The sequence below is a fragment of the Tachyglossus aculeatus genome, chromosome 11 (assembly GCF_015852505.1).
Source record: "Tachyglossus aculeatus isolate mTacAcu1 chromosome 11, mTacAcu1.pri, whole genome shotgun sequence".
Classification (NCBI taxonomy): Eukaryota; Metazoa; Chordata; class Mammalia; order Monotremata; family Tachyglossidae; genus Tachyglossus; species Tachyglossus aculeatus.
In genome coordinates, this window is record NC_052076.1 from 46,574,167 (window position 1) to 46,595,549 (window position 21,383).

General features: G+C 47.1%; 1 protein-coding gene across 1 annotated transcript; it reads right to left on the reverse strand.

Annotated features, from left to right (window-relative positions):
* On the reverse strand, window positions 1-21,022 carry MVD (mevalonate diphosphate decarboxylase). Its single transcript, XM_038753925.1, has 10 exons — window positions 20,951-21,022; window positions 16,429-16,499; window positions 14,890-15,004; window positions 13,394-13,540; window positions 11,147-11,346; window positions 9,733-9,807; window positions 8,549-8,767; window positions 4,822-4,937; window positions 4,089-4,197; window positions 1-677 (listed from the first exon to the last, which is right to left on the reverse strand). Exons 1-10 carry the CDS (start codon window positions 21,018-21,020, stop codon window positions 597-599), a joined length of 1,203 nt encoding a protein of 400 aa, XP_038609853.1. The 5' UTR covers window positions 21,021-21,022; the 3' UTR covers window positions 1-596.
* Between the last annotated feature and the right edge of the window lie 361 nt (window positions 21,023-21,383).

Here is a 21,383-nt window from a genome sequence, read left to right on the forward strand (position 1 = left end):
TATTTTTCCTGGTTGTTGTAGAAAATTACGTTCACGCAAAAACCACAAGAAAATCCGGGAAAGAACGGGTTGCAGAAAGTTTGATTCTTTATCCCCTTTCCTAATTGACTTCACAGAAGGGTACGCAAGGTTTCTGAAAGTTTCCTCCGTGAACCAGGTGGGTTTCTCCTTGGCGGGTTGTCCTTTTCCTGTTTTAATCAAGCTCTGAGACGTGAGAACTAAGACTGCCAAGCCACTGGGTCCAGACTCGATCTGATGGTTGCCACTTGGTCGCCCCTGGTGTGACTGACCTCGGAGAGAGGTATCCAGGGTCAGCTCCTAATGGAGAGGACTCCACATCACAAACCTCACCGTTCCCCACGTCGGCATCCCCCCGGAGGACCCACGAGACCCTCAGGGAACCAGAAGAGCACTGAAGACCCCTGCCCCCTCCCTCACTGCCGGAGACGGGTGTTCCAGGCGCAGGAATCTCTTACAGCAACACCTCGCTTCTCTCGCAGAATTCCAGTTGGCACGGCAAGATTTTCCCAGCTAAGCTGGAGACACCGTCTCTCCTGGTGTCTCTCCCTGAGGCTGACAGACTCAGATGAACTGAATCAGGCACTTAGGCGGGGCAGTCCTTCAGCATCCAGAAGGTGCACGTGGGGATCTTCCAGCAGCTGAGGTCCTGGCCCGGCCTTTAATCGAAAAGGACATTAAATCCAATTTATTTTATTTTGTTAGTATGTTTGGTTTTGTTCTCTGTCTCCCCCTCCTAGAGTGTGAGCCCACTGTTGGGTGAGCCCCTTCTATATGTTGCCAAGCGCTTAGTACAGTGCTCTGCACACAGTAAGCGCTCAATAAACACGATTGATTCAGGCTGGCTGATGGAATTCCCCAGACACTCGCCCTTCCCTCCAATCCCTGCCACTCTCCTCAGTATAGAAGACGGCACGACAACATTAATAATAACAGCTGTGGCATTCGTTCAGCGCTTACTACGTGCCAACCACTGGAGTTCCTACAAGGTGATAATCGGGTCAGACACGGCCGCTATCCCGCAGCCTCAGTAGGAGGGAGAATAGCTACTGAATTCTCATTTGACAGAGGAAACCAAGGCACAGAAAAGTTAAGGGACTTGGCCCAGTGAGGTGGCAGAGCCAGGATTTGAACCCAGGTGTTCTGCCTCTCGGGACGGTGCTTTTTCCACCAGAAGCAACATGGCTTACTGGGTACACAGTGCTCTGCACACAGTAAGCGCTCACTAAATACGATTAATTGATTGATAGAGCATGGGCCTGTTGGGAGTCAGAAAGACCTGGCTTCTAATCCTGCCTCCGCCACCTGCCCGCTGTGTTACAGTGGGCAAGTCATTTCACTTCTCTGGGCCTGTCACCTCATCTGTAAAATGCGGACTAAAACCGTCATCTCCATGTGGGACGGGGACTGTGTCCAACTGATTAGCTTGTAGCTACCCCAGTGCTTAGTACAGTGCCTAGCACATAGCAAGCGAGAGGCGGCATGCCTTAATGGAAAGAGCCCAGGTTCTAATCCCGGTTCTGTCACTTAGCTGTGTGATTTTGGGCAACTCAATAATAATAATAATGTTGGTATTTGTTAAGCGCTTACTATGTGCAAGGCACTGTTCTAAGTGCTGGGGTAGATACAAGGTATCTCACAGTCTTCATCCCCATTTTACAGATGAGGGAACTGGGGCCCAGAGAAGTAAGTGACTTGCCCAAAGTCGCACAGCTGACAATTGGCGGAGCCGGGATTTGAACCCATGACGCTGCTTAATTTTTCTGTGCCTTAGTTACCTCAACTGTAAAACGGGGATTAAGGCTGTGAGCCTCGCGTGGGACAACCTGATTACCTTGTATCTACCCCAGTGCTTAGAACAGTACTTGGCACATAATGAGCGCTTAAGAAATACCATTACTATAAGAGCTCAGTACAGTGCTCTGCACACAGTGAGCACTCAATAAATACAGCTGAATGAAATATGACTGAAGATTAAACAAACAAAAAACTAGGCCACACTGCTTCTCAAGATGGAGATGTTCTCTAGGAACGATAATAATAATAATGATGATGGCATTTATTAAGCACTTACTATGTGCAAAGCACTGTTCAGGTTACAAAGTGATCCGGTTGTCCCACGGGGGGCTCACAGTCTTCATCCCCATTTTACAGATGAGGTAAGTGAGGCCCAGAGAAGTGAAGTGACTTGCCCGAAGTCACAGTGCTGACAATTGGAGGAGCCGGGATTTGAACCCATGACCTCTGACTCCAAAGCCCGCGCTCTTTCCACTGAGCCAGGCTGCTTCTCAAGGGAGGGGTGTACTTTAAAGTTCACCCCCCTCTTTCAGGCAGGAGCTCGTCATTTGTTTCAAGTTATAATAATAATAATAACGGCATTTATTAAGCGCTTACTATGTGCAAAGCACTGTTCTAAGTGCTGGGGAGGTTACAAGGTGATCAGGTTGTCCCACGGGGGGCTCACAGTCTTCATCCCCATTTTCCAGATGAGGGAACTGAGGCGCAGAGAAGTGAAGTGACTTGCCCGAAGTCACACAGCCGACAAGTGGCAGAGCCGGGATTTGAACCCATGACCTCTGACTCCAAAGCCCGGGCTCTTTCCACTGAGCCACGCTGCTTCCCAAGTTGTCTGGGAAGGGTTTCCTCCTTCACTTATCGCACCTGCTCACCTGCCTGAGACCTTCCATCACCTGGCCAACACACAGCACTCTTTCCCCCCGCCTGCAGCTGGGCCAGCCTTTTTTTTTAAGACGGCATTTGCTAAGCGCTTATTATATGTCAAGTACTGTTCTAAGCGCTGGGGTAGATACAAGTTAATCAGGTTGGACACACTCCCCATCCCACATGGGGCTCACAGTCTAAGTACGAGGGAGAACAGGTACTGAATCCCATTTTACAGCTGAGGAAACTGAAGGGCGGAGAAGTTCAGTGACTTGCCCGAGGTCACACAGCAAGCAACTGGCAGAGCTGGGATTAGAACCCGGGTCCTCTGACTCCTACTAGGCCAGGCTGCTCAGTGTCCCTAGGAGATACGCGGGTGCCTCGGTGAATGTTGTGAGCTGAACGGGATTTTCAGCCTTCCGGTCACGGACTTCACGCAACGGGCCCGGGGCTGTTCGCTGCGTGGTCATGAGCCCGAGCCCTTCTGTTGGTGAGGAAGGGAAAGAGGAATGGCCATAAGCAGCGTGGCTCAGTGGAAAGAGCCCGGGCTTTGGAGTCAGTGGTCACGGGTTCAAATCCCGGCTCCGCCAATTGTCAGCTGGGTGACTTTGGACAAGTCACTTCACTTCTCTGGGCCTCAGTCCCCTCATCTGTAAAATGGGGATTGACTGTGAGCCCCCGGTGGGACAACTTGATCACCTTGTATCTCCCCCAGTGCTTAGAACAGTGCTTTGCACATAGCAAGCACTTAATAAATGCCATTATTATTATTATTATTATTAGAGTGTCCAAGTGGAACTGGATCCCAAGTGCCTCTGCTTCCAGCCACCTCTAGCACTGCCAACCCCTCAGTGGATGACAGCGGACCCAAGGCCGGCGTGCTAGATAAGTCTAGGGAAAGAAGCCAGCAGAACAGAGCCTAGCTCGGGCCCTGAGGAGCACACAGTAAGCGCTCAATAAATACGTTTAAATGAATGAATGAATAATAATAATAATAATGGCATTTATTAAGCACTTACTACGTGCAAAGCACTGTTCTAAGCGCTGGGGAGGTTACAAGGTGATCAGGTTGTCCCGCGGGGGGCTCACAGTCTTAATCCCCATTTTACAGATGAGGTAACAGGCGCAGAGAAGTGAAGTGGCTTGCCCAAAGTCACACAGCTGACATTTGGTGGAGCTGGGATTTGAGCCCATGACCTTTGACTCCAAGGCCCGAGCTCTTTCCACTGAGCCACGCTGCTTCTCATGATAAGCATGATAAAGAGAGACGGCTGTCCGAAAGGGAATGTAGGGAAAAGTCTTCAGAAGGGCCTGGGAAAAGGTGTACGCCTTCCGAACTTTAGGAAGACCTTTCTGACTCAACTTCTCCGGGTCAATGGGGTGTCCGGGAAGTGGTTTCTAGGCCTTACCTGGGTAACCAGAATGTAGCGGATCCCCCCCGGGGTCAGCTCAGGGCCCACAGCTGATTTCAGTTCTTCTGAGAGCGGGGCAGATCCCACCTGCAGGCCCTGCAGAAACCTGGGGGGAAAAGGGATCGGAATCACGTCTTGGTCCCGGTGGCAGCCACTTCGAGGCTGCAAAGAGGAACTGGGGTCAAGGAGGAGAGAGATCTTTTAACAGACTATAAGCCCATCGTGGGGAGGGAATGTGCCTGTTTATTGTACTACATTCTCCCAAGCGCTTAGTACAGTGCTCTGCACACAGTAAGCGCTCAATAAATACGATGGACTTTAAAAAACAGCCTGCCGATCCCCAAGGGTGGAAGGCCGAACCAGGAAAGTCTCTCAAGGCGGAAGCTCCCGTTTTTCTCCGTCCCCACTCCAGTTGCCACAGACAACAGAGCAAAGAGAAGCAGAGCTGTCGGAGTGGGGCCCATACCTTCATCCCTGTTTTCTAACTACACCTGACCTGAGAGTTCCCCAACAGAGCTAAAAAGACCCAGGGAACGGATTTCTGCACGCAGAAAGCGCTCAGTAAATACTGATTGATTGATTTTGGACCTATGAACTCCTTGAAGCCCATCCTCTTCCAACCCTGACCCTCTAGACGACCCTTGCCCCCTCGCCCACCCCCGCTGTAGCAACGGAAAGCCAGCGTCCACTCGGGCACGGGAGAGAAGGCCGGGGCTCGGCCTCGACTCACTGATCTCCATTGGAGGCGGGAGGAAAGCTATGCTTCACCACGGCCACGAAGTCATCCACGGTGTTGTCCAGCGTGAAGATCACGGCATTGGGGCCCGCGTCAAATGTGTACGCCGCCTGCAAGGAAGGAGTCGCCCGTCAGGAACCTCAGTCCCGAGAAAGAGCCATCTTGGGGCCAGTGGCTTCCGTGCCACCGGTCGAGCTCTCTCTTCGCTGCCCTCCCGCTGGGGACACCAAGGGCAAAAGTAATAATAATAATAATAATAAAATGATAATAATAGTATTTGTTAAGCACTTCCTATGTGCAAAGCACTGTTCTAAGCGCTGGGGAGGTTACAAGGTGATCAGGTTGTCCCATGGGGTCTCACAGTTTTAATCCCCATTTTACAGATAATAATAATAATGACGGTATTTGTTAAGCGCTTACTATGTGCAAAGCACTGTTCTAAGCGCTGGGGGTATACAAGGTGATCAGGTTGTCCCACATGGGGCTCACGGTTTTAATCCCCATTTTACAGATGAGGGAACTGAGACACCGAGAAGTGACTTGCCCAAAGTCACGCAGCTGACAGTTGGCGGAGCCGGGATTTGAACCCATGACCTCGGACTCCAAAGCCTGGGCTCTTTCCACTGTGCCACGCTGCTTCTCCTGTAGGTGGGCAGTAGGTGGGTGGGTAGTAAGTAGGTGGGCAGGGATGCGGTTTTTACCTCCAGGCCCCATTTACCACCTCGACCAGAGCTCTTGGTGCTAATTCTGGGACCTAGAGATCTGTCCCACTGGCAAGCTGCTGGGGTAATAATAATAATAATAATGGCATTTATTAAGCGCTTACTATGTGCAAAGCACTGTTCTAAGCACTAGGGAGGTTACAAAGTGATCAGGTTGTCCCACAGGGGGCTCACAGTCTTCATCTCCATTTTACAGATGAGGGAACTGAGGCCCAGAGAAGTTAAGTGACTTGCCCAAAGTCACAAAGCTGATAATTGGCGGAGTCAGGATTTGAACCCATGACCTCTGACTCCAAAGCCCAGGCTCTTTCCATTGAGCCACGCTGCTTCTCCACGGTAGCCACCGTGGTCTGAGCTGTCACTTCCTGCTAGGCCTGCCCACCTCGTGGAACATCTCGGTTGTGGTTCTTCCATCAGAGACCTTCTCTATAGACGACACAGGCCTAGCAGGCAGACCTATTCTATTTATTTTATTTTGTTAATATGTTTGGTTTTGTTCTCTGTCTCCCCCTTTTAGACTGTGAGCCCACTGTTGGGTAGGGACTGTCCCTATATGTTGCCAACTTGTACTTCCCAAGCACTTAGTACAGTGCTCTGCACACAGTAAGCACTCAATAAATACGATTGATTGATTGATTGATCTGAGACTAGAACCCAGGTCTCCCCCATCCCCAAGACTGTGCTCTTTTCCCTGGGCCAACAGCAGAGCTGCCATTTTGTAATCCAATCCACTTAGAAGTGGCAGCTTGCTCCCTGTGCCCTGATCCCTAAAAGACCTTGCTCCCTGTGCCCTGATCCCTAAAAGACCCTAGACTTCCCTTTACTGATTGGCCAGAAATCAGGAACGGCACTTTGCCACATCCCCACGCATTCCCGGAAGACCCCCATTGGCTCAAATGGAGCACGGAATTCTCCATTGTAGGATGGAGAATTGTAGGATGACAGAGTGAGGAACAAGGCTGAAACAAAGAAATCCCAGAGATAAAAAGAAGGGACGGGAAGAGGGGGAGAGGGTGGTGCCTTTCCTGTTCTATTGTGGAAAGAGCCCGGGCTTGGGAGTCGGAGGTCCTGAGTTCTAATAATAATAATAATAATGGCATTTATTAAGCGCTTAATATGTGCAAAGCACTGTTCTAAGCGCTGGGGGGATACAAGGTGATCAGGTTGTCCCACGTGGGGCTCACAGTCTTAATCCCATTTTACAGATGAGGGAACTGAGGCACAGAGAAGTTAAGTGGCTTGCCCAAGGTCCCACAGGTGACAAGTGGCGGAGCTAGAATTCGAACCCATGACCTCTGAGTCCAACGCCCGTGCTCTTTCCACTGAGCCACGCTCCCACATCTGCCGCTTGTCAGCTGTGTGACTTTGGACAAGTCACTTAACTTCTCTTGGCCTCAGTTCCCTCATCTGTAAAATGGGGATGAAGCCTGTGAGCCCTACTTGGGATACTCGGATTACCTTGTATCTACCCCAGTGCTTTGAATAGGGCTTTACAAATAGTAAGTACTAGCGTGGCTTAGTGGAAAGAGACCGGGCTTGGGAGTCAGAGGTCGTGGGTTCAGAACAGCAGAGTGGTAACGATCCCTGGAAGGATATCCAAAAGTCCCAGCCCTTCAGTCTGGGTTGTTATCAGCTGTGTGATTTTGGGCAAGTCACTTAACATCTCTGTGCCTCAGTTCCCTCACCTGTAAAATGGGGTTTAAGACTGTGAGCCCCACATGGGACAACCTGATTACCTTGCATCAACCCCAGCGCTTAGTACAGTGCTTTGCACATAGTAAGCGCTTAACAAATGCCATCCTCATCAACAAATGCCATCATCATTACTGATGATAAGCATAGAGAAGCAGCGTGGCTCAGTGGGAAAGAGCCCGGGCTTTGGAGTCAGAGGTCACGTGTTCAAATCCCGGCTCCGCCACTTGTCAGCTGTGTGACTTTGGGCAAGTCACTTAACTTCCCTGGGCCTCAGTTCCCTCATCTGTAAAATGGGGATGAAGACTGTGAGCCCCATGTGGGACAACCTGATCACCTTGTATCCCCCCAGCGCTTAGAACAGTGCTTGGCACATAGTAAGCGCTTAATAAATGCCATCATTATTATTATTATTACCCAGTTCACACCCCTTTACAGCCACTGTGAAAGCTCTGACTGACCACTCGCATGGACTCCAGGGACAAGACGGCCAGGAAGCGCTTAACAAATGCCATTATTATTATTATTATTCGTTTTGTTGTCTGTCTCCCCCTTCTAGACTGTGAGCCCGCCATTGGGTAAGGACCAATGTGCCAACTTGCAGTTCCCAAGCGCTTAGTACAGTGGTGTGCACACAGTAAGCGCTCAATAAATACGACTGGATGAACGCACACAGTAAGCGCTCGATAAATACGACTGAATGAATGAATATATGTATATATGTTTGTACATATTTATTACTCTATTTTACTTGTACATATCTATTCTATTTATTTTATTTTGTTAATATGTTTGGTTTTGTTCTCTGTCTCCCCCTTCTAGACTGTGAGCCCACTGTTGGGTAGGGACTCCTACCCTCCTTACCTCCTTCCCTTCCCCACAGCACCTGTATATATGTATATATGGTTGTACATATTTATTACTCTATTTATTTATTCATTTATTAATTTTACTTGTACATTTCTATCCTACTTATTTTATTTTGTTGGTATGTTTGGTTCTGTTCTCTGTCTCCCCCTTTTAGACTGTGAGCCCACTGTTGGGTAGGGACTGTCTCTATGTGATGCCAATTTGTACTTCCCAAGCGCTTAGTACAGTGCTCTGCACATAGTAAGCGCTCAATAAATACGATTGATTGATTGATTGATTGACTGTCTCTATATGTTGCCAACTTGTACTTCCCAAGTGCTTAGTACAGTGCTCTGCACACAGTAAGCACTCAATAAATACGACTGACTGAATGAATGAATGAATCCCGGGACTCCACTCTCAGGGAGAGCTGGAAGCGTCCCCGCTTCCCACCTTACCCTGGTCTTCCCAAAATGAGCGTTGAAGCGGTGGACCAGGTTGATAATGTGCCGGGAGGTATCGTTGAGGTAACAGATGGGAGGGAAAGTGTCCAGGCAGGTGGCGTGGAACTGGTTGCTGTCCTTCATGGTCAGTTGGCCGAAGCCCTGGAAGTCCTTCTCTCGGATGTAGCGCCGCATCTCCTCCATCCGGCCCGGCACCACCGATTCAGCCCGGAACTGCAAGATGACAAGAGCCAGCCAGCTGAGGGAAGGGGACAGGGACGGGAGAGAGGCGAAGAACCTCCTCCTCTAGATTACACGCTCCTTGTAGGCAGGGAACCTGTTTTCCAACTCTGCTGCATTGTACTCTTCCCAAGCGTTCAGTACAGTGCTCTGCACACAGTAAGCGCTCAATAAACACGATTGAGTGATTGAATGAAGAAACAGGAACAAAGCATGGCATCCTTTGGATGAGAGGGAACGTCGGCTGGCTACAGAGGGTGTCGGGCCCCTCCGAAGGGCCAGTGCTCGGCACACAGTAAACGCTCAATAAACACGATTGAGTGATTGAATGAGAAACAGGAACAAAACACGGCATCCTTTGGATGAGAAGGAACGTCAGCTGGCTACAGAGGGTGTTGGGCCCCTCCAAAGGGCCAGTGCTCTGCACACAGTAAGCGCTCAATAAACACGATTGGGTGATTGAATGAAGAAACAGGAACAAAACAGGGCATCCTTTGGATGAGAGGGAATGTCAGCTGGCTACAGAGGGTGTCAGGCCCCTCTGAAGGGCCAGTGCTCTGAACACAGTAAGCGCTCAATGAACACGACTGGGTGATTGTATGAAGAAACAGGAACAAAACATGGCATCCTTTGGATGAGAGGGAACGTCAGCTGGCTACAGAGGGTGTTGGGCCCCTCCGAAGGGCCAGTGCTCTGCACACAGTAAGCGCTCAATAAACATGACTGAGTGATTGAATGAAGAAACAGGAACAAAACATGGCATCCTTTGGATGAGAGGGAATGTCAGCTGGCTACAGAGGGTGTTGGGCCCCTCCGGAAGGCCACTTGAGACTGCTTATCCCTGGCCCAGATGGAGTGCACTTTGTCCCACTAGGATTGATCTCTGGTGCTTGGCTGCCTTCTGCCCCCTTCCCTCCCTCCCACTCCTAACCTCACCCAACTCCCACACCCATAGTTACTTTCAGCAGAGGGCTAGTTTCCACACTGGTCTGCATTCCTGCCGTGCTGCCCACGGACTTCTTCTCAGCGCTGACCTGCCAGAGGTGAGAAAAGGTAGACTCACGGCACTAAGACACCCTGGGGAGCAGTGGCTTCTACGAAAGGTGAACCCCAAGAGAGGGAGGAGGGGGTGTCAGCACTGCCAGCGTGGTCCCGGTGTTTTCTGGGACCCCACCCCCAAGTCCAGCAAAGTTGAGGAACCTCTGCCTTGGTTTCTATGAAGACAGTAGAGATCCTGGCTTAGATGGTCCAGGGATCCCTCCTCATCTGACTGTTCTCTGATTGTTCAAATGGTGGCCCTCATTCCCGCTTCTCCCATTTCCTGCAGAATCACCCTGATTTGTTCCCTTCATTCACCCCCACCTCAGTCCAACGGCACTTGTGTACCTATCCATAATTTCTTTATATTCATGTCTGTCTCCCCCTCTAGACTGTAAGCTCGTTGTGGGCAGGGAACGTGACTACCAACTCTGTTGTACTGTACTCTCCCTAGCGCTTAGTTCAGTGCTCTGCACACAGAAAGTGCTCAATAAATACAACTGACTGATTGATTGCAGTACGAACCAATTTCCCATGAGCAGACATGGGCCTCCCCTTCCGTCCCCTTTCATTCCAGGAATAAGGACTAACTTCAGCCTCCTTCTCCCAAGAGCCTACGCTTACAAGATACAAAGTATGTATACATTGTATATATATATATATATATATAATATATATAATGTTTGTAGATATTTATTACTCTATTTATCTTGTACATATCGATTCTATTTATTTTATTTTGTTAGTATGTTTGGTTTTGTTCTCTGTCTCCCCCTTTTAGACTGTAAGCCCACTGTTGGGTAGGGACTGTCTCTATAGGTTGCCAACTTGTACTTCCCAAGCGCTTAGTACAGTGCTCTGCACACAGTAAGCGCTCAATACGATTGATTGATTGATTGATACAATGACGGAAAGAGGGTTTTGTGACAGACAATTACTCTCCCCGTCTTCAAAGCCTTATCGAAGGCACATCTCCTCCAGGAGGCCATCCCTGATTAAGTCCTCCTTTCCTTTTCTCCCACGCCCTTCTGCATCGCCCTAACTTGCTCCCTTTGTTCTTCCCCCTTCCCACCCCTCAGCACTTATGTACATATCTGTAATTTGTCTATTTGTGTTAATGTCTGCCTCTCCCTCTAGACCGTGGGCTCACTGGGGGCAGGGAATGCGTCTCTCCCAAGCGTTTATTACAGTGCTGTGCACACAGTAAGGGCTCAATAAATACGATCGAATGAATGAATGAATGAAACCATCGGTCGGGAGGCAGAGCTGGCCTGTTGTGCGGCCTCCTGCTCGCCTCCACCCACACCTCACCTGTCAGCCAGCTTCCCCACTCACCACGAGAATGAGGACTCTCAACTCGGGCCAATGCGTCTCCGGGACAAGCTGCTGGGCGATGCTGTCTTTCCCGTCCGGCCTCTCCCCCATGAGCCACTCGACGAAGCCGCCGTACATGCTCCGGCAGGCGCTGCCCGAGCCCTGACGTGCCACTTCCGACAGCTCGCCCTCCACCCCGTACAGCCGGGCCAGGGTGTACACTTTCGGGAGAGGTGGCCGTGGTGGGAAGGAACGGGGCCAAACGAACAAGGGCATCGGTGTGGCAACAAGTGACGAGAGAAGGGGGCCCATTCATTCCCCTCCTCCCCTTTCAAAGTGCAAAACTGATCTTTTCTAACAATAATAATAATTATTCTACTTGCTGAAAGCTCACTATGTGTCAAGCATTGTTCTAAGCGCTGGGGTAGATACAAGTTATTCAGGTTGGACACAATCCCTACCCCATATGGGGCTCACACTCGTAATCCCCATTTTACAGATGAGGGAACTGAGGCACAGAGAAGTGAAGTGACTTGCCCACCTCCCTTTTCAAGGTGCCAAATTGATTTTTTCTAACAATAATAATAATTATTCTACTTGCTGAACGCTCACTATGTGTCAAGCATTGTTCTAAGCGCTGGGGTAGATACAAGTTATTCAGGTTGGACACAATCCCTATCCCATATGGGGCTCACACTCATAATTCCCGTTTTACAGATGAGGGAACTGAGGCACAGAGAAGTGAAGTGACTTGCCCACCTCCCTTTTCAAGATGCAAAATTGATCTTTTCTAACAATAATAAAAATTATGGTACCCGTTGAACGCTTATTATGTGTCAAGCATTGTTCTAAGTGCTGGGGTAGATACAATACGATAGAATTGGTAGATAGAATTGTAGGTAGATAAATACGACTGAATGAATGAAAATACAAATTATTCAGGTTGGACACAATCCCTATCCCATATGGGGCTCACACTCATAATCCCCATCTTGCAGATGAGGGAACTGAGGCACAGAGAAGTGAAGTGACTTGCCTACCTCCCTTTTCAAGGTGCAAATTGATCTTTTCTAACAATAATAATAATTATGGTAACTGTTGAACGCTTACTATGTGTCAAGCATTGTTCTAAGCACTGGGGTAGATACAAATTATTCAGGTTGGACACAATCCCTACCTCATATGGGGCTCACACTCATAACCCCCATTTTACCGATGAGGGAACTGAGGCACAGAGAAGTGAAGTGACTTGACCACCTCCTTTTCCAAGGTGCAAAATTGATCTTTTCTAACAATAATAATAATTATGGTACCTGTTGAACGCTATGTGCCAAGCATTGTTCTAAGCCCTGAGGTAGATACAAAAGATAGAATTGGTAGATAGAATTGTAGGTAAATACGATTGAATGAATGAAAATACAAATTATTCAGGTTGGACACAATGCCTATCCCATATGAGGCTCACACTCATAATCCCCATTTTACAGATGAGGGAACTGAGGCACAGAGAAGTGAAGTGATTTGCCCACCTCCCTTTTCAAGGTGCAAAATTGATCTTTTCTAACAATAATAATAATTATGGTACCTGTTGAACGCTTACTATGGGTCAAGCATTGTTCTAAGCGCCGGGGTAGATACAAATTATTCAGGTTGAACACAATCCCTATCCCATATGGGGCTCACACTCATAATCCCCACTTTACCGAAGAGGGAACTGAGGCACAGAGAAGTGAAGTGACTTGCCCAAGGTCATACAGCAGACGAGTGGCGGAGCTGGGACCAGAACCCAGGTCTTCCTGTCTCCCAGGCCCGTGCTCTATCCAATAAGGCACGCTGCTTCCCCACCGTTCCCCAAAGAGAAACAAACAAACCCTTTAGAGCAGGACACAGAAAAGTCAGAGGGGAAAGTCTGGAAAATCAGCCTAGATAACAGAGAGGGTGAAAATGCCTTTTTTCTCTACGCAGGGCACCCAAGAACAGGCATCGGTTTCCGAAAAGCAGGTGCGGTCTTGGCCAATCGTGGAATATCAGTCCCAAGCAATGATGTTGGAGCTAGACTGTAAGCTTGGAATGTGTCTATCGACTTTACTCTCCCAAGCGCTCTTACAATAGTGCTTGGCACGTAGTAAGCGCTTAACAAATACCATCACTATCATTAGAGTGCTCTGCACACAATAAGCGCTCACCGAGCGGATGGTCCCCACCTCAAGCCAAGGAAACCGATTCAGACGCCCACAGGCCACCCGCCCCGGCTCTCCTCCGACATACCTAGGCAGGCGTACCCAGCCGCCGAGGACGCCAAGCCAGCCGCTGTGGGGAAGTCGTTCACTGAGGCGATGTGCACCTTGTAGGAGAGGCTGAGGGAAGACGAATCTCCATCTCTTCCACTCCTCCGCTTCCGGGCCAGACGGCGAACTGCACGGGGGTAGGGGAAACGGAGTCAGCATTAAGCCACGTCCAGATGTTTTCAGCAGAAAACCCCACCATCTCGTCCTCGGCATTTATTTCCAGCTCTTACTGGTGTCTTTGCCAACCAGAGAGCCAAGCTCTGACCAATTCCAAGATGGTCAATCCCGTACTCATTCATTCATTCAATCGTATTTACTGAGCACTTACTGTGCACAGAGCACCGTACTAAGCGCTTGGGAAGTACAAGTTGGTGACATATAGAGACGGTCCCTACCCAACAACGGGCTCACAGTCTAGAAGGGGGAGACAGGCAACAAAACAAAACGTGTGGACAGGTGTCAAGCACCAGAACAAATAGAAATAAAGCTTGATTCATTCATTCAATCGTATTTATTGAGCGCTTACTGTGTGCAAAGCACCGTACTAAGCGCTTGGGAAGTACAGGTTGGCAACATATAGAGACGGTCCCTACCCAACAACAGGCTCTCAGTCTAGAAGGGGGAGACAGACAACAAAACAAAACACGTGGACAGGTATCAAGTCGTCAGAACAAATAGAAATAAAGCTGGATTCATTCATTCATTGATTCAATCGTATTTATTGAGTGCTTACTGTGTGCAGAGCACCGTACTAAGCACTTGGGAAGTACAGGTTGGCAACATATAGAGACGGTCCCTACCCAACAATGCACTCACAGCCTAGAGGATGAACAACATTAACAAAATAAATATTCATTCATTCATTAAATCGTATTTATTGAGCACTTACTGTGTGCAGAGCACCGTACTAAATGCTTGGGAAGTACAAGTTGGCAACATATAGAGACGGTCCCTACCCAAAAACGGGCTCACAGTCTAGAGGTGCACATCATTAACAAAATAAATAGAATAGTAAATATGTACAAGTAAAATAAATAGAGTAATAAATCTGTACAAACATATATACAGGTGCTGTGGGGAGGGGAAGGAGGTAGGGCGGGGGGGCATGGGGAGAGGAGAGGAAAAAGGGGGCTCAGTCTGGGAAAAGGGGGGCTCGTAGAAGTTAACCAGACTGCCCCAACTGTGACAAACCGTGACTCTCTTTTCTCCTTGGAAAGAGAGTCGCTTCGCAAATCCCAAACCATCCATAAACCAACCCACATTCGGGAGTTAAACGAGCCAATCTGAGAAATGGGTCCCGGGGAGGGAGTTTCACCTTTCTTCCTCCCACCATAATGATTTCACTGCGATGGGTAGCACCCTCTAAAAAGGCAGAGCAGGGTTCATTCCCAACTTCACTCAGAGGGAGAGCGTGAGGGGAAGTTAAGCCTGGGTCTTGTGCCCAGAGATGCCCGTTTCTGAGCCCTGGGCACTCACTTTCTCGCAGGCAGGTCTGCAGGCGTGGGTTCCCCACATCCTCTTCCTTGCCGTTCAACCAGATTCGGTCCTCTTTGAAGTCACGGCTGATGGCCGCTGTTGTGGTCGTTTTTAACTGGAAAAGAAAATTCAGAATTACCTTGCACCCCAGGGAGCATCCCAGAACGGTTGTTGATTTTCTTAAATAAGCAAGTACGTCACTCTTCACAGTGCTAACTCATTTAGTATCAATTACCTCGTATCCTCATAAGTCCTCAAGAGGCAAAGGAGGAAAAAAAAAACTGATCCAGAACTGCGGAGTGATAGTGATCCCCGGAAGGATACCCAAAAGTCCCAGCCCTTCATCTTGGGTTGTTTCACAAATGCTTCAAGTGATCCTGTGCCTGTTTCCTAAGCAGAAATGCAGGCCCCATAGGCACTCAAATATTAAAAAAAAAAACCCACAGTAAAAGAAGCTGCGGTTTCCAAAAAAGCCCTTGGAGAGGGGTTCTCCTTTTGAGAGTTCTAGGTATAACAATAAAAAGACACAGCTCAGCCCAAACATTTACTTGGCCTTTAAAATAAAAATGCTATGTGTTAAGCGCTTACTAAGTGCCAGGCACTGTACTAAGCACTGGAATAGACACAAGCTATTCAGATTGGACACACTCCATGATCCACATATGACTCACCGTCTTAATCCTCATTTTACAGATGAAGAAACTGAGGCATAAGGAAGTTAAGTGACTTTCCCAAGGTCACACAACAGTCACACATAAGTCCTCAAGAGGCAAAGGAGGAAAAAATAACTGATCCAGACCTGCAGAGTGATAGTGATCCCCGGAAGGATACCCAAAAGTCCCAGCCCTTCATCATGGGTTGTTTCACAAATGCTTCAAGTGATCCTGTGCCTATTTCCTAAACAGAAATGCAGGCCCCATAGGCACTCAAGTATTAAAAAAAAACACAGTAAAAGAAGCTGCGGTCTCCAAAAAAGCCCTTGGAGAGGGGTTCTCCTTTTGAGAGTTCTAGGTGTAACAATAAAAAGACACAGCTCAGCCCAAACATTTACTTGGCCTTTAAAATAAAAATGCTATGTGTTAAGCGCTTACTAGGTGCCAGGCACTGTACTAAGCACTGGAATAGACACAAGCTATTCAGATTGGACACAATTCATGACCCACATAGGACTCACTGCCTTAATCCTCATTTTACAGATGAAGAAACTCGACACAAGCTATTCAGATTGGACACACTCCATGACCCACATAGGACTCACTGCCTTAAGCCTCATTTTACAGATGAAGAAACTGAGGCATAAGGACGTTAAATGACTTGCCCAAGGTCACACAACAGGCAAGTGCTGGAGCCAGGATCAGAACCCAGTTCCTTCTTACTCCAAGGCCCGTGCTCTACCCCTCAGGCCCGCTGCTTCTCACATGATGAACAATCTTTCACTTCTATTTGCAAGTACCAAAAACGCTTCCACTTGGGATTGATTTCCCAGTTCTGAATTCAGAAGTTCACACGATGAAGTAATTCCCGCTGGCTTGTACCAACCTGGTCCTGGTGCAAAGTGACACTGAGTGAGGAATTTATGGGCAAAATCAGCTCCTCATCCCGTTTTCCCCCTGGAAAAGAGGTTCAGTCTTTAATGGTTAAGCAGTACTTTCACGCCTAGCGGCGTGAAACCAAGCTGGTGACAATAACAGGAGCCAAATCTCCAAAAAAAACATTTCAGGGTGGATTGAAAAGTCAACCAATGGTATATACTGAACATTTCTTGGGGTGCAGAGCTTGGGAGGGTACAATATAAAAGAGTTGGTAGAACTAGCCCCTGCCCACAATGAGTTTACAGTCTAGAGAATGCACCTTTGGAAGGCTTGCAATTTCCTGGACCCCTTTAAAACTTTGTGGAATCATTTTTTACAACTTCCTAGTTTTTATGCTTCTCACCTGGTCCTGCCTCATTAGCATCTTCACTATCTACCCCATTCCCACCGCCCCAACAATCTCACTGCTCATCTCACACTTGGGACTATCGCAACCTTCTTTTTGTTGGGTTTCTTGTTTCCAACCTTTCTTATTTTATGGCATTTGTTACATGTCCTCTCTGTGCCAGACACTGTACTAAATGCTGGGATAGATACAAGAGAATCCGGCTGGACACAGTCCATGTCCCACATGGGGCTCCCAGTCGCAATCCCCATTTTACAGATGAGGTAACTGAGGCCCGGAGAATTTGAGCGCCTTGCCCAAGGTCACACAGCGGAAGGGTGGTGGAGTCGGAATTAGAAACCAGGTCCTTCTGACTGCCAGGCCTGTGGTCTATCAAATAGGCCACTCTGCTTTCTCCTCTTTAATCTGACCTAATTGGCACAGTTGAGAATCCCTCCTTACCTCCTTCCCCTCCCCACAGCACCTGTATATATGTATATACGTTTATACGTATATATTACTCTATTTTATTTGTACACATTTATTCTATTTATTTTATTTTGTTAATATGTTTGGTTTTGTTCTCTGTCTCCCCCTTCTAGCCTGTGAGCCCGCTGTTGGGTAGGGACCGTCTCAAGATGTTGCCATCTTGTACTTCCCAAGCGCCTAGTCCAGTGCTCTGCACACAGTAAGCGCTCAATAAACAGATGAGGGAACTGAGGCACCGAGCAGACTATGATCTTGTTATGGGAAGGGAGTATGTCTGTCTGTTGTTATATTGTTCTCTCCCAAGTGCTCAGTACAGTGCTTTGCAAACAGTAAGGGCTCAAAGGACACGTTTGAAAGAACGAATGAATGAAAGTGTTGCGACTTGCCCAAGATCACCAGCGGACAAGTGGCAGAGCCGGAATTAGAACCCAGTTCCTCCTGACCCCCACGCCCGTGCTCTATCCACTGGCCCACGCTGCTTTTCACCAGCCACTCTGCTTCGCCCCTCATCCCCCCGAAGGATGGCCACTGGGAAACCTGCTGAATGAGACTGAGCCCCCTACTTCCTCTCTCCCTCCTTCCCCTCCCCACAGCACCTGTATATATGTATATATGTTTATACGGATTTATTACTCTATTTTATTTGTACAGATTTATTCTATTTATTTTATTCTGTTAATACGTTTGGTTTTGTTGTCTGTCTCCCCCTTCTAGCCTGCGAGCCCGCTGTTGGGTAGGGACCGTCTCTAGATGTTGCCAACTTGGACTTCCCAAGCGCTTAGTACAGTGCTCTGCACACAGTAAGCGCTCAATAAATACGACAATGAATGAATGAATGAACCCATGACCTCTGACTCCGCAGCCCGGGCTCTTTCCACTGAGCCCCGCTGCTTCTCCGTACTAAGTGCTTGGAAATCCATTTGGCAACAGAGACAGTCATCATCATCAATCGTATTTATTGAGCGCTTACTGTGTGCAGAGCACTGTACTAAGCGCTTGGGAAGTACAAATTGGCAACATATAGAGACAGTCCCTACCCAACAGTGGGCTCTCAGTCTAGAAAGGGGAGACAGACAACATAACAAAACAAGACAAAACATGTAGACAGGTGTCAGTACCATCAAAATAAACAGAATTAGATACATGCACAAGTGAAGTCCCTCCCTCTGCCCTACCCCCTTACCCTCCCCACAGCACTTGTATATATTTGTACATATTTATTACTCTATTTTATTTTATTTTTTAAAATTTATTTTTATGTATTTATTTATTATTTATTATATTTTATTTATTTTATTAATGATGTGGATATAGTTATAATTCTATTTATTCTGATGGTACTGACACCTGTCTACTTGTTTTGTTTTGCTGTCTGCCTCCCCCTTCTAGCCTGTGAGCCCGTCGTGGGGTAGGGGCCGTCTCTATCTGTTGCCGATTTGTACTTCCCAAGCGCTCAGTCCAGTGCTCTGCACACAGTAAGTGCTCAATAAAGATGACTGAATGAATGAAAAGTCACTTCGCTTCTCTGGGCCTCAGTTGCCTCATCTGTAAAACGGGGATGAAGACTGGGAGCCCCAAGTGGGACAACCTGATGACCTCATATAATAATAATAATGGCATTTGTTAAGTGCTTACTATGTGCAAAGCACTGTTCTAAGCGCTGGATAATAATGGCATTTGTTAAGTGCTTACTCGGTGCCAAGCACTGTTCTAAGCGCTGGACTGTTAAGCTGATGATGGCATTAATAATAATAATAATAATGATAATAATATAATGGCATTTATTAAGCGCTTACTATGTGCAAAGCACTGTTCTAGGCGCTAGATAATAATAACGGCATTTGTTAAGCGCTATGTGCCAAGCACTGTTATAAGTACTGGACTGTTAAGCTGATGATGGCATTTATAATAATAATGATAATAATAATAATGGCATTTATTAAACACTTAATAGGTGCCAAGCACCTATTCTAAGTGCTAGATAACAATAATGGCATTTAAGCGCTTACTATGTGCCAAGCACTGTTCTAAGCACTGGACTGTTAAGCTGATGATGGCATTTATAATAATAATAATAATGGCATTTGTTAAGCGCTTACTAGGTGCCAAGCACTGTTCTAAGCACTAGATAATAATAATGGTATTTTTTAAGTGCTTACTATGTGCCAAGCACTGTTCTAAGCACTGGACTGTTAAGCTGATGATGGCATTTATAATAATACTAATAATGGCATTTGTTACGCGCTTACTAGGTGCCAAGCACTGTTCTAAGCGCTGGATAATAATAATGGCATTTGTTAAGCACTTACTATGTGCCAAGCACCGTTGTAAGCGCTGGACTGTTAAGCTGATAATGGCATTTATAATAATAATAATAATAATAATGGCATTTATTAAATGCTTACTAGGTGCCAAGCACTGTTCTAAGCACTAGATAATAATGGTATTTGTTAAGCGCTTACTATGTGCCCAGCACTGTTCTAAGCACTGGACTGTTAAGCTGATGAAGGCATTTATAATAATAATAATAATAATAATAGCATTTGTTAAGCACTTACTAGGTGCCAAGCACTGTTCTAAGCGCTGGATAATAATGGCATTTGTTAAGTGCTTACTCGGTGCCAAGCACTGTTCTAAGCACTAGACTGTTAAGCTGATGATGGCATTTATAATAATAATAATAATAATAATAATAATAATGGCATTTGTTAAGCACTTACTAGGTGCCAAGCACTGTTGTAAACGCTGGACTGCTAAGCTGATGATGGCATTTATAATAATAATAATGGCATGTGTTAATGGTTACTAGGTGCCAAGCACTGTTGTAAGTGCTTAACAAATGCCATTTATATAAATGATTGAGTTTATATATTCATAAATGTATTATAAATGTAGCATTAATAATAATAATAATGGCATTTGTTAAGTGCTTACTAGGTGCCAAGCACTGTTGTAAGCGCTGGACCGTTAAGCTGATGATGGCATTTATAATAATAATAATAATAATGGCATTTATTAAGCGCTTACTAGGTGCCAAGCACTGTTCTAAGCGCTAGACTGGCATTTATAATAATAATAATAAAAATGGCATGTGTTAATGGTTACTAGGTGCCAAGCACTATTCTAAGCGCTGAACTGTTAAGCTGATGATAGCATTTGTAATAATAATAATAATGGCATTTGTTAACCACTTACTAGGTGCCAAGCACTGTTCTAAGCGCTGGACTAAGCTGATGATAGCATTTATAATAATAATAATACTAATAATGGCATTTGTTAATGGTTACCAGGTGCCAAGCACTGTTCTAAGCGCTGAACTGCTAAGCTGATGATGGCATTGATGATAATAATAATAATACTAATAATGGCATTTGTTAATGGTTACCAGGTGCGAAGCACTGTCCTAAGTAAGCGCTGAACTGCTAAGCTGACGATGGCATTGATGATAATAATAATACTAATAATGGCATTTGTTAATGGTTACTAGGTGATCATCAATAATAATAATAATAAATACTAAATAAATAACAAATACTAAATCATAATAAAAATAAAATATAAATAAATGTCTTAATAAGTGCCATTATTATTATTATTATTATTCTAAGGACTGTTGTAAGCCCGTAAGTCCCCCGGGGGCGTCCTCCACACTCACAGTATTTGATGAGGGCGATGTTAACGGGGGCCGCGCAGGTGAGCAGGACCGGCTGCAAGACGGAGGCCATGGCGAGCGCGCATGCGCAGCCACCGCCCCATTCATAAAGTCCCGTCCTCCGGCGCCCCGCCCACTCCGCCGTCACGCGCTCGAAGGCGATTGGCCCCCGCCGCGCCGGACGCCCGCGCCTCCACCAATCGGCGGCGGCCCCCCGATCCTCGCGACGCGATCGGCCAATGGGAGGCGAGTCGGACGATGGGCGGGGCGGCCCGAGGCCTGCCGCTACTACTACTACTATTCATTCATTCATTCATTCAATCGTTTTTATTGAGCGCCTACTGTGTGCTGAGCGCTGGACTAAGCGCTTGGAAAGTCCAAGTTGGCAACATCTAGAGACGGTCCCTACCCAACGGCGGGCTCACAGCCTAGAAGG

Coding starts and splice junctions, on each gene's coding strand:
- MVD (XM_038753925.1), bottom strand. CDS start 21,020: ATGGCCTCCGTCTTGCAGCCGGTCCTGCTCACCTGCGCGGCCCCCGTT. Junction 16,500..20,950: donor CATCGCCCTCATCAAATACT/GTGAGTGTGGAG, acceptor CCTCTTTTCCAG/GGGGAAAACGGGATGAGGAG. Junction 11,347..13,393: donor GGCTGGGTACGCCTGCCTAG/GTATGTCGGAGG, acceptor CTCTCCCGAAAG/TGTACACCCTGGCCCGGCTG.